At 43.9% G+C, this 13,801-nt stretch overlaps 1 protein-coding gene across 1 annotated transcript in view; it reads left to right on the forward strand.

Annotated features, from left to right (window-relative positions):
* The first annotated feature begins 115 nt into the window (after positions 1-115).
* The window catches only part of LOC103255243 (sodium channel protein type 10 subunit alpha), a 32,837-nt gene continuing 19,151 nt past the window's right edge, over positions 116-13,801 (forward strand). The window contains exons 1-4 of the mRNA XM_008053211.2: positions 116-197; positions 302-456; positions 4,598-4,771; positions 10,429-10,551. Coding sequence (XP_008051402.2) covers positions 116-197; positions 302-456; positions 4,598-4,771; positions 10,429-10,551 — 534 coding nt within the window. The remainder of the gene's footprint in view (positions 198-301; positions 457-4,597; positions 4,772-10,428; positions 10,552-13,801) is intronic.

Below are 13,801 nucleotides of genomic sequence, written 5' to 3' on the forward strand. Positions count from 1 at the left end.
GGCCGTGAGCATGCCACTACACTCCAGCCTGGGCGACAGAGTGAGACTCCAATTCAAAAAGAAAAAAAAAGAAAGAGGTTGGTTGGGCAGGACATCAGAGTGGGTAAGGCAAGTGATGGAGAGGAGCACCTGTAGGGCTGGATTGAGGGACGCGTCTTCTCTCATATTTCGGGAAAGGATTGTCTTCCAAAGGAGTGGTGAGTGGGTTTCTCAGCACAGTGGTTTCTCTGCAGGGCTGGAGCAGAAATGATCCCCTTTCCCTGATGAGTCATCACCCACCATCAGTCACCTCTCCCCGCAGGATGCATTCGTCACAGTCCCTGCTGCAAAATGAATACCAGCAAGTTTCCATGGGCCATGGGCTGGCAAATGCGCAAGACCTGCTACCGTATCGTGGAGCACAGCTGGTTTGAGAGCTTCATCATCTTCATGATCCTGCTCAGCAGTGGGTCTCTGGTAAGGGGAAGCAGATTTTCTGCTCCAAAACCCTCCAGATGGGATCCCTCACAATCCAAAGTCCCAGGAGCTGCATCAGTGGGTTCTCCCAATTCCTGGACTGAAAGTCCTCATACTGTCACCAGAAAAAGAGCTGCAGCCCAGGGTGAAGGCTCTTCTCAGCAGCAGGGCATGGAGGTTGCTTGAGGTGCCCGTGACATGGCCTTCTAAACCTGGCTGCAAGTATTTAAGGGAGTTAGTATGTACATACTTTCTACTTTATAGATGAGGACATTGAGACTCGACGGGTTTAAAAGATTTGTCCAAGATCACCCAATTTGTCAGTAAGAAAACCCAATTTGCCCTCATCTGATCCCAAAGCCCCTGACTTTCTACCTTCCACCACACAGGCCTTCAAAGAAAACCGTCCTTCCTTATCTTATCAAACATTTTCAAATGTTGCTATTACCCCTTCAAAGCTCAAAGAAAAATCATTACAATAGCATTCTCAAGATGCATATTTTGCTGGGCACAGTGGCTTATGCCTATAATCCCAGCACTAAGGGAGGTAGAGGCGAGAGGATTGCCTGAGTCCAGGGACTCGAGACCAACCTAGGCAAGTGGGCAAGACCTCACCTCTACAATAAATCAGAAAATTAGCCAGGTGTGGTGGCTCATGCCTGTAGTTCCAGCTACTTGGAAGGCTGAGGCAGAAGGATCACCTGAGCCCAGCAGGTCGTGGCTGCAGCAGCTGTGAGCATGCCACTGCACTCCAACCTAGGCAACAGAGTGAGACTTTGACTCAAAAAAACAAAGAGATACATATTCTCACTTACTAGATCTCTGGCGGGGCCTAAAAATTTACATTACCAACAAGTTCCCAGGTGATGCTGGTGCTGCCATCCATGAGCTCCACTTTGAGTAACAAGGCCCTATGGGGATAGAGATTCAAAGTTAGGAGACTCCCTCTAAGACCCTGGCTGAATGCCCAGTTTTGTAGCGCAAAGGAAGAAGATTCTCTCTATACCATGTCTTAGGCTTATTACACAACCCCAACTATTCATCTCAACAGACCATGGTAGATGTAGACACAGGAAAGGACTTATCATACCCAGTTGTATGCATTTTATAGATAAGAAATCAGAGCCCATAGATATGAGAGGCTCTGCCCAGAATCCCAGCTAATAGCTCAAGATCTAGGAGTAGGGCCCCACTCTCCTGATTCATGGCTGCTAGTGTTTTCATTTATCTTGTGCCTCATGTGTCATTGACTCCCTAAAAAGTCTACTTAATGTCTGAGTGCCTACTTAAATGCCAGATTGTCCATGGGAAGGGTGACAAAAACTGCTCAGTATGTGGCCTCAGCCTTAAGGAGGAACACAGGTGAGTGACATGGCGGAAGAGAGAAGAGGTAGGAAAACTAAGTTAGCTATGACACAAAGCCAAGGGAGAAGAGTTTTGGGGCAAGGACTGATCTGCCATCTTGGGAGAAGGGGAAGGGTGTGGCAACATCTGAAGTACCCATTACCCTGGTGCGGAGTGGTTATTGTCTACCTGAACTGTAGCACAGGGCAGAGGCCAAATTGCAGAAGCAAGAGGAGGCTAGGTAATGCTTTCTCCACATCTACTCTCCTCTCCTTCCTGTTCTCCTGGATAAAAATAATAACTACGTGTGCTGTTGACCAGGTGCTTTCCTCATTATCTCATTGGCTCATGATCCTTCTCTCTTCCTTTCTCTTCTTCATTCTCCTACATTCCCTCCCTTCTCTCTGTACTCCCCTTCTCCTCATTCTCTGTTCCACTCCCTCCATTCCTAGGAAAGAGCTCAAACCTGCAGCAGCTGCTCCAACCCCGCCCCACTCCCCAGCACCTCTTCTCTTCATGCCCATCTCCTTCCCCATGGGACTAAACAGGCTAGCACCAAATTTAGTCTTCTTTATGCTTTTACTTTCAGCCCTTTTAAAAAATAACATGAGTTTTCATCTGACAAGGTAAAGTGCAAAAAAAAAAAAAAAAGAAGAAGAAGAAGACTGGGAAATTATATTAAAAGGTAAAGAAAAAATGCCCATTTTTCTATCACTCAAAGATAAGCCACTTTGAAAACATTTTGGTATGTTTCCTTGCTATCTTTCTTATGCATAGAATGCATAAATATTACAAAAATGAAACCACATATATGTATTCTATAATCTCTCAGTAAACTTTCTCAATAAATATTTTTACACTATTGTTAATTTAAAAAGCCAAATTCTGTAAATATTTAAAGAGGCTTATTCTGAACCAAATATGAGTGACCTAGGCCCATGGCACAGTCCCAAGAAGTCCCAAGCACATATGCCTAAGGTGGTTGAATTACAGCTTGACTTTATACATTTTTAGGGAGATAGAAGCCACAGGCCAAACATAAATCAACACACATGAGATTTACATTGGAGGTGGGAGGGTAGGTTACAGGTCATAGTTGGATTCAAAGATTTTCTGATTGGCAATTGGTAGAAAGACTTAAGCTTTATTTAACAAATTTAAAATCAGTAAAAGAAATTCTTGAACTAAGATAAGGCGGACTATGAAAGTCAAGGTTCTTGTTATGTAGAAGAAGCCTCTAAGTAGCGGGCTTCAGAGAGAATAAGTGGCATATGTCTTAAAAGGTATTCTCTATAGATGCAAATTTCTCCCAAGAAACATATTTTATGGTAAAAAAATATTTTTATTTCTTTTAGGACCTGCTCTCTGTCATGTGATTCCATATCAGAGTCAGGTTGAAAATTGGTATCATATTGCCACGGAGTCTGTTTTGCCAGCCTTATGATCTCTATTTTAATGTTAATGTTAGTTGTGCCTAAATTCCACAAGGGAGGGGGTATAACAAGGTGAGTCTGACCTCCTTTTCTATTATGGCCTGGAATTCAATTTTTCAGGTTTCCCTTGGCCCAGAGGGAGTCCGTTCAGTTGGCTGGGAGCGTAAAATTTTATTTTGGGTTTACACTATCTCATTTAATGGCTGTAACCTATGTGATTATAGGAATGTTCCATAATTTATTTAATGAGCCCCTAGGTGTACTCCTACTATGCATAGAATATCCCTATGTATACTCCCTCAGAGATGTTGGATGATTTCCCATCCTAGGTTCTAGTGTTAGATGCAGAACTGGAAACTAAGAAAAATGTGAGCTCACATGAAATCCAGCCTCAGCTGATCCCCTGGAGAGCCGGAAGCATGAAAAACACTAGAGTTGTCCCACTTTGAGGCAAAAGGGATGATATTATAAACCCACATGTCAGTGTTACTGGCTGAAAGCTGCCCCAGAAGGAGGATATAACCTGCTGAGCTGTTCCCAAGGTGGTCACAGTTTCCTTCAGCCCAGTGAAGCCCTCAGAAAAAGGGGGCATCTGCATCTGGGAGCTATTAGCTGCTGACACTCCCAGCATCTGGGGGTTGGGGGTCCTAGGCCCTTAAAAAGGATCTGGGTAAGCACCAACAGCAACCAATATCTTTAGGATATGTTCTTGAAGTCAAAATAGCTGGGTTTCTGGAATCTTTGAGTCATCTTACCAATTTGGCTTCCCACAAGACTGGCCTGGTTTTCACTCCCACCAGTCACTCATAAGATGGCAGCTCCGCACAGCCACACCAACACTGGGGTTTCCCCCTATCCATTCTCATTTCCAACAGTCTGATAAAAGAAAAACCAGTATCTTTTCATTTGATTTTCCTTGATTGCCAGTGAAGTAGAACATTCTTTCTCAGAGGTTTGTTGGCAATTTTTACTTTCATTTTTTGTGAACTGCCCGTGAACATCCTTTGATGCTTTTATTTTTAAACCAAGTCACTGTTAACATCCCTTTGGTTTGCTTCCAAAGTCCAATTTGAGAAGGTTTTCTTTCTCACTTGCATTCAGCAGCCCTGCAAAGTAACAGCGGGCTGTGTGTCCCTGCTGGCCCTGAGGAAGCCCTGAAACAATCATTCTTTGTATCTCACAGTGCCTCCTACACTATTCTACCTTACTTCCTCAGAGCAGAGGGGAAAAAAATGCCACGGGCAAACTGGCTCCCAAAGTCATTCCCAGGACCTGTGGGCAGGACTGGCTGGGTCCTTCACTGTCGGTCTGGGCCTCAGTGCTGTGGGTTCAGGTAGCTTGCCATTCTTCTCCCTTCCTTCCAGGCCTTTGAAGACTATTACTTGGACCAGAAGCCCACAGTGAAAGCTTTGCTGGAGTATACCGACAGGGTGTTCACCTTTATCTTTGTGTTCGAGATGCTGCTCAAGTGGGTAGCCTATGGCTTCAAAAAGTACTTCACCAACGCCTGGTGCTGGCTGGACTTCCTCATTGTGAATGTGAGTGGTTCAGTGGGCATACATAGGATTTGGGGGTCCTCTTCTCTGACTGATGGCTATAGCTAGTGTGGAGGAAACGCAAAGATATGGCCCCTAAGGGCTACCCCAAAGAAAAGCTTTGAGCCAGGCATGGTGGCTCATACCTGTGATTCCAGCACTTTGGGAGGCAGAGGCGAGAGGATTCCCTGAGTTCAGGGGATCGAGACTAGCCTGGGCAACTTGGTGAGACCTCATTTCTACAATAAATCAAAAAATTAGCCTGGCACGGTGGCGTGCACCTGTAGTTCCAGCTACTTGGAAAGCTGAAGTGGAAGGATCGCCTGAGTCCAGCAAGTTGAGGCTGCAGTGGCCATGAGTGTCCCACTGCACTCCAGCCTGGGTGACAAAGTGAGACTCCAACTCAAAGAAAAGGAAAAGAAAAACTTTGAGCAGTTAGCAAGGAGTCTTAGACTACCCCTGCACACCTGTGAGTGATAAGGTCCAGGCAATATACGATTCTGACACAAGCTGATCCTTAAGTGAGTCCTCAGTTCTTAGACCTCCATCCAGAAAGACCATTGCAGTCCTCTGCATTTTTATGTCTAAAGCAAGATGACACATGAGGTTCTCAGAAGTCTTATGGCCTTGCATCCACTGACAGGGCTTCTGGACCAAGGGGAGCCATGGCCTGTGAACATAGAGAATCTGTCCACCTGCAGACTTCACGGTCCTCAGCCCTGGCTGCACTTTAGAATCACCTGAGAAGCTTTAAAAAAGTTGAAGAAACAATGAACAAACACCACCATTCCAGAGATTCTGACCTTACTGGTCTTTGGTCGTGCCCAGGCACAAGTATTTTGTAAAAAAACTCCCAGGTATTTCCAATGTGCAGCCATGTTTGAGAACCACAGAGCTTATTTCACTGGTTGTTCTCCAGTGTCACTGAAAGGAACAGAAGATCCCTTTGGAGAGGCAATGAGTTGAAGCTCATGTGTTCAGGCTCACATTAAACTGGCCATTAACTCCTCCATTAGGGAATTTACTACGTGCTTCCCACACATTAGACATGCAATTCCTCAGAGTCATCTCTCCCTCATCTTCACCACTACATTGTTCTACCTCTGTCTAGGCCATTACCCTATTGGCTTTGCAACATGGCTACATGGGTTATTTATTCACTGCTACATAGCTGAGGGCTCTTGCAAGCAGGGTGAGGCATGGGCTGGATTTGTCTCTGCCTCTCTCACTCTAGCAGCCTCCAGCACCAAGGTCTGTACATCAGAGGTGTCAGGAAATGTGTCTGTGTTTGGTGCTTGCCTCCTGAAGTTGGACAGGGTCCAGTACAGAACATTCTGTCCAGCCTCCTATGTTGGCAGATCCTCCACAGCAGGCCTGTGCCTTCAATTCTATTCTTTCCTGATGCCAGTGTGCTAGCAGCATCAGGCCACTATACCACAGGGATTAGCTGGGAGGCCTGAAATCTGAGTCACAGGTGATAATTTTATGCATATAAAATAATTATTCATAAATGAAGGGAAAATGTAGTCTTCTGGCTTCCCATCCCTGTTAGGGGCACAGTCACTCCTATCTATGTAGGTCTCACTGGTTTCAGTCCTAATCACCTTAAATGATCACCCACTCATTACATTCATACTTCTACTGATTCTTCCAACTATCAGCCCTTCCTTCCATACATTTTTCCTTTTGTCTATCGAACCATTCAACCTTCCTTTTTTCTTTACCACAATTATCCATTTATCCCACAATTATACCACAATTATCACCTTTACTTCTTTTATACGTCCTTCTCTATCAGTCTGCTCTTTCTACCCATCCATTTTCAGTTTTCTTTCCCTTTTCCCTTCTGCCCTTTCATCCATTGGTCTTTAACTCTTATAGCTTTCCCTCTTTTGTTTCATCCTTCTATCCAGTCATCTAACCTTCTGTTCACCTTTCACGCATCTTCCAGTAAAGCATCCTTCTATTCATTTATCCTTCTGTTGCCAGGTGGGGCAGGTGTGACACTTGGTGGGTTCTTTGACCCACCACAGAAAAGCATTTCAGAGTGAATTAAGTATAATTTTAAAACACAATTTATCAGGGGAGGGCCATGACTGACAGGCATGGGTGTCCTAAGAGAAAGAACAAAATTTTGCTTTTGACAAGAAGCTTGATATACTTATACAATGATTATTATGCCAATCATGAGCTAGAAGAAGGACAGTATGTATCTGGTCCCAAGTTTTGATTACCATCTCTCCACCTTTGTTGAGCTAAGGGATGGACTTTTCCTGAATCCACATTTTGCCTCTGACAGGAAACTTGATAGAGTTTTATAGAAATTATGCTAACTATGAGCTAAAATGTGGGTTGATTACCATCTGTCCACCTTTGATGGGCTTTCCTGCATGCACTTTTTTTTTTTTTACAATAACTATTATGCTACCCATGAACTAAAAGGGTGGGCTATACTGGTAAGTCCACATTCTAGCCTGCAGGGTGCAAGAAACTTCTCTATGTCTATCCCACATTAAATAACCTGCTTCTCTTCTGTTCATCCTTGCTTCCATCTTTCCATTCTTCTTTAACCCATTCAACTCTCTTTCCTTTCTTCCACTTATCTATTCATTCATTCTTTTCACTTCTATTCATCCATTCATTCAATCAGCCTTTCAATCATTCACTTATTCTTTCATCCATGTATTCTATTCATCTCTTTATATTTTCATTTATCTACTAGTCATTATTCCCAACTATTCATCCATCTTCCCACATCCATCCATCCCATCCATCCATTCACTGTCCTTTGCTTCTATAATTTTTCCTTTCTTCTTTGACTTTTTTATTCTTCCATTCAACTATTTTTCCTGTTACTTTTTGTCTCTGTGATTTTTTATTTTATTTTATTTTACTTTACACATTTTACTTTTTATTTCATTTTACTTTATTTTATTATTTTATTTTATTTATCTGTCACCCAGCCCAGGCACAACCTGCTGGGCTTAGGTGGTCCTTTAGCCTCAACCTTCCAAGTAGCTAAAACTACAGGTGCGTGCCATCACACCTGGCTAATTTTTTTTATTTATTTATTGTAGAGACAAGGTCTTGCCTTGTTGCCCAGGCTGGTCTCAAGCCCTTGGACTCAATCCTCTCACCTCCAGCTCCCAAAGTGCTGAGATTACAGGTGTGAGCCACCACACCTGACTATTTATTTTTAAAATAAATATTATTGTGTATATTTAAGATATACAACATAATGCTATAAACTACATATATATAGCAAAATGGTTACTATAGTGAAACATATTAACATATCCATCGTCTCTCATGGTCACTCATTTTCGCCAATGGCAAAAGTAGCTATAGCTCATTTAGTAAAAATCCTGAATATAATACACTATTAATAACTATAGTCCTCATGTTGTATATTAGATCTATCTTATCCATCTTTGCATCCTCAAATCCATTCTTCTACCCAATCTTCCTTCAACTTTCTATCCAGTCATTCTTCCCTCCTTCTTTCCTTCCTTTTTTTTTGAGTCAAACTCTTTCTCTATCACCCAGGCTGGAGTGCAATGACACGCTCACAGTCACCTCAGCTTCAACCTACTGGGCTCAGGAGATCCTTCCACCTCAGCCTTCCAAGTAGCTGAAGCTACAAGTGCATGCCACCATGCCCGGCTAATTTTTTTATTTATTGTAGAGATGAGGCCTCACCAAGTTACCCAGGCTGGCCTCGAACCTGTGGGCTCAGGCAATCCTCTCACTCTGCATCCCAATGTGCTGGGATTACAGGCATGAGTCACCGCTCCCAGCTTTTTCCCTCCTTTTATCCATCCCAACATGTTTCTACCTTTTCTTCCACTTATCAAATGTCTATTTATAACTACTGAATGCAAGATTGTCTTATGCAGTGCTCTAGAAAAGACAGAACATGAAATAAATACTCCCTACTTCCAAAAGTTTACATTTTAGTCTTCCTGCAGACAAGACATAAACAGAAATAAATACAGTACTGCTGGGGACTGTTAGTGTCTTGGGGACAGAGACACAAGCCTTCTTCCACTCCTGAGGTAAGGTCGTTGAGAAACCTTCCTACAGCAAGTGGCATCAAATGTGGGGCATAGACACGAACAGGAGCAAAGAGGTTAAAAGAGGACTGAGAAAGGCCAATCATAGCTAAAAGGTCCCTGAGCAAAGGCCCAAACACAAATGTGTTCAGGGAACAATCTGATTTGGGTAGACTGTATGGGTGAAATGTGACTAGAAAAGTAAACTGTGATCATATTACACAGGCTAAGGAGTCTAGGGATTATCCTAAGTGTGTTAAAGCACCAGTGATGGTTGGGAGTGAGAGAGATAGGGTCATAAACAGATTTGCAGTGGAGAATTGAAGAATGGATGCAATACTAGGACCCTGAGACCAGCTGGGAGGCTAATGGCTTGAGCAATGGAAGTGGAGCTAGGCTTGGGTGTGTGGCCTTTGCCAACCCCTGTCTTCCCCAGCTGCAGATTTTCTACACGGGGCAACCTTTCCAGTGGGCTAATAAAAAGACTGAATAGGGCCCAACATGGAACTGACCCCGACCAAAACTTCCTGCCCTCAGCCAGCCATGCAACTGGGTGTCACCTGCTGGTGTCTAGAGCCTTGCATGAAATAAGGGGGTCTTTTCCACTCCACTTCTTTGTGCTAGTGGAACAAACCACCCATTCAAAGGATGAGCATTGTCTGATGCTCTAACACCCCGGTGTAAAGCCCTCCCTCTCTGAAGTTCCTGTGTATATCCCACCTAACTGTCAGGATGAGTGGACCTGGATTCCGTCCACCCTCCACAGCACAACTGGGGTCTCACAAGATTGGGTCATGACTTCCATCAGGCTCCAGCCTACACATATGATATCTCCTGGTACCTTCAAAGTTCCAAGAAGAGGTGACCATTTTTCCATGTCAGTTTGTGTCCTCTGAAGTCCTTGTACTGCCACCTAAAGACAGCTGACACACCAACCGGGGCTCACAACTCAGTCATTATATCACAGATATCTATCATGGCTAGATCTCATGGACCCGTGCCAAGCACTGTTTTTGAAGAAATGTACAGCTATGAGAACGTTAGAACTTTTTTATTCCGACTTCCTCATTTTACAAAGGACACTGACCCAAGGTCACAAAAAAGCAGGGATTAGGGATTGAGAAGAATAACTAGACTCCACCCAGACCAGGATTCTTTTCACCCCACTTTTCTGAGCAAATATAATTGAAACTTTGTATTCTCCTCAAAATAGACTCAGCAGAGCCCCCATGAGGGAACATCATCTCTCCAATACTCCCAGAGTCAAAGTTTCAAGGTTCTTGGGGCCCAGCTGCTGCCCCTAAAAGGGAAAGAAAGGGTTGATCTAGCACACTGGGAATTTGGCCTCCTACAGGCCAAGGGGTGGTGATGTGGGAAACTGAGTCTTCCTTGCCCAGATGTTCAAAGAGTGATGAATAGAATATTTAATAAAGGGCAGGGACTGAACTCTTTCTAGATCTCCCACTGGAGTTCAGAATAGGGTGGGAGATAGGACAATGGCTTAGGCAGAGTAGGGGTGGGAGGCTGGGCAGAGATTTCCTTTCTTCTTTTACTCAGGCTGCTTTTCAGGAACTCTCAGGTGATGCTTTTGCTCTCTCCTGCACTCAGATCTCACTGACAAGCCTCACAGCGAAGATGCTGGAATATTCTGATATGGCTTCCATCAAAGCCCTCCGGACTCTCCGTGCCCTGCGGCCACTGAGGGCTCTGTCTCGATTTGAAGGCATGCGGGTAAGACGAATCTCAACACTTACCTGGTCTGCAGCATTTGGTAACACTTCCTTCCCCCTTTAAGCCTTCCATACCAACAACCCCAAGCTTCAGGCCCCACCACCAAAGGTCAGTTCAGAGTCTTCACTTCCTCCTCTGACTTTGGTGGCAACACATGACCTAACTCTCTCAGGTCCCTTTGTGAACCCTTCTTCCTTTGTCACCCATACACATCACAGCCACCAGGACTCAGACCTCACTCCCTTTGCTTTTAGCCAAGTGAGACTGATTCATGACTTCACAAGCATCTGTTATTTCAATCTCACAGCTCGGCCTCTTATTCTTATTACCAACTGGAGTTCTCCATCTTTCCATGACAAATGAGTTTTTCCCCTAACACTTCATTAAATGTAGTGACATCATCAGCTCAGAATTTCAGCCACCACCCACTGGAAGGCCTCTTCTCTCCAATATAACAATCTTCAGGTCCGGTGGTTTTTTTCCTTCTATGCAACTCTTCTTTCCTTGTCAGCCACCACCTTGCCTCCCTGCCTCCCTCAGGATGGAATGCTCACATCTGGATCTTGTCTTAGGGAATTACTGCTCTTTTTTTTTTTCTTGAGTTGGAGTCTCACTCTGTCACCCAGCCTGGAGGGCAGTGGCACAATCCTGGCCACCACAGCCTCCACCTGCTGGGCTCAGGCGATCCTTCTGCCTCAGCCTTCCAAGGAATAACTGTTAACTGTTCCCCATCCCTTTCCTTATAATCAAGAAAGCCTCCCAGAGCAGAAAGTGAGGTTTTGCTTTTTCCACCACCATTGGTTCAAAGCAGTCATCATAGTGGGGGGCCATAGGCTCTTGACCCCTTAGCTAAAAAAATCACTGACATGAGGCAGATTGACTAACAGGAGGAAAAGCATACAAATGTATTTAACATGTATACACAGGAGTCTTCAGAATGAAGACCCAACCCAACAATAAGATACAGAACCATCTTATATACCATTTCGAGGCCACAGAAAGAATGCAGACTCAGAGCATGTCCCAAAACAAGTTATTAGTAAATCAGGTTTAGTGGCAAGACAAGTTCTGAGAGAAAGAAAGGAAGGGGCTTGGCTAGCAAAGGTGGCTTTGTTATGTAGATGAAGTCTCCCACAGAAAGGATAAGTGGTAAATGTTTCTTTTCAGAATTTTTTTGAGTCGAGTCTCACTCTGTTTCCTAATTTTTTTTTTTTTTTTTTGAGTCGTAGTCTCACTCTGTTGCCCAGGCTGGAGTGCAGTGGCACACTCATGCCCACCACAGCTTCAACCTGCTGGGCTCAGGCAATCCTTCCGCCTCAGCCTTCCAAGTAGCTGGAAGTGTGAGCTATCACACCTGACTAATTTTTTGATTTACTATAGAGATGAGGTCTCACCAAGTTGCCCAGGCTGGTCTCGGAAATCCTGGGCTCAGGCAATCTTCTCACCTTGGCCTCCCAAAGTGCTGAAATTCCAGGCTTGAGCCACCGTGCCCAGCCTCTTTTCAGACCTTTAAAAGTACTAGACTATCCATCTCCCCTAGATCCAGGAAAGGCTTAGAAAGGAGAGGCTTGACTGCATTAATGGAGATTCTTACATATGCAAATTTCCCCTGCCTCAGTCTGCTAGCCCTGAGCAGCCATTTCATTTTTATTTTTTTATTTTTTGGTTAGAGTCTCACTTTGTTGCCCAGGCTGAAGTGCAGTGGCATATCACAGCCTCGACTTCCTGGGCTCAGGTGATCTTTCTACCTCATCCTTCCAAGGAGCTGGGACTACAGGCACGTGCCACCATGCCTGGCTAATATTTTTGACTTTTTGTAGAGATGAGGTCTTGTTATGTTGCCCAGGCTGGTCTCAAACTCTTTGGCTCAAACAATCCCCCTGTCTTGGCATCCATAGGGCTGAGACTACAGGCATGAGCTACTGCACCAGGCCTGAGGCAACCATTTAAAAATATGTCAAAGAAATATGCTTTTGAGTTCTTTTCATTTCCCTCTGTTGATGAAAAGATTCCGAACTCTGTAAAATATCTAAGATGGTTTGTTCTTGTGCTAAGCTTAAGGACTTAAGCCCAGGTACACCCATCCCCCAGAGGTCCTGAGAACATATGCCCACCGTGGCCAAATGGTGGCTTGGTTATATATAATTTTAGGGTAGCAAAAGTTACAAAAACTATAATTCAATACATGTGAGATTCTCACTGGTTTACCCCAGGAAGGTGGGACATTTCCAAGCAGAGACTTGTAGTCATAGGTAGGTTCAAAGATTTATTGACTGGTAATATGTAGTTCTTTTCAAGAGATAAGATATTTTGTTGAGACAAAGGGCAGAAAGACTCTAAATTTATTAACATGTAGATGAAGTCCTCTATGTGACAGACTTCAGGCAGGATAGATAAATGCCTTAAAAGGTTCCCTGAGTCTGGGAATCAGGGTTATGAACCTTTATTTGTCATGTTATATTACACCAAAGTCAGATTGGAAAGCAGACTTTAAGATATAGGGTAATAAGGTAAAAAACCCTGTTTATTGAGTCCTTATCAGGCAATGACTCGCCAACCTGGGTAAGAGGAAAAAAAAAATCAGGTTTAGTCCTCAGTTCCTCCTGTTGGCCAAACATCATTCCTTAGAATGCCTGTTTGGGCCAATAACCAGCAGGCAGTCCCTGGTTGCTAGGAAGGCTCATTCCTAGGGTTGTCTCTTTCACTTATCTGGCCAAGGCCCCATGGAGCTAGGAGGCATATTCCTAGAATTGTCCATTATGTGACAATCATTTCCACATCAGTGATGTTAGATTATGGGGCAAAGTCATAGTTTGACCTGATTTTATAGCCAATGTTTAAAGGTGAGAGGGAGTCAGGCTCAGAGTTCAGTCTGAAAAAAAAAACATCCTGGATCAGATCTATATTACAAACTGTTATGATAAAGTTCCTTGATTTTATCCTGTTACTTTTCTTGTATCTGTCATAGCATCGACAAGAGACATGTAATGACAACATAGTGATGGGCGTAAAGTTGAGAGTTATTTCAGAGGTCATGAAGGCTGGCTTAGTCCAATGTCCCTGGAGGATGCCAGTCTTAGTTGTTTCTCTGGAAACCAGCTAGATCTCAGATGTTTTCTTAAATTGCAGGCAGGTGTCAGCGGGTTAGCTCAAAGTCCAGGTAGGGTCAGAAATATCACTGGGCACTCATTTGCAGTACAAGAGTTAGTTAAAGTACCTGGTAAGGTCCTAAAGTTGGTTATAAATTGCT

This window comes from Carlito syrichta, unplaced genomic scaffold, assembly GCF_000164805.1.
Source record: "Carlito syrichta isolate Samal-C Ts95f unplaced genomic scaffold, Tarsius_syrichta-2.0.1 Scaffold287955, whole genome shotgun sequence".
NCBI classification, from domain to species: Eukaryota; Metazoa; Chordata; class Mammalia; order Primates; family Tarsiidae; genus Carlito; species Carlito syrichta.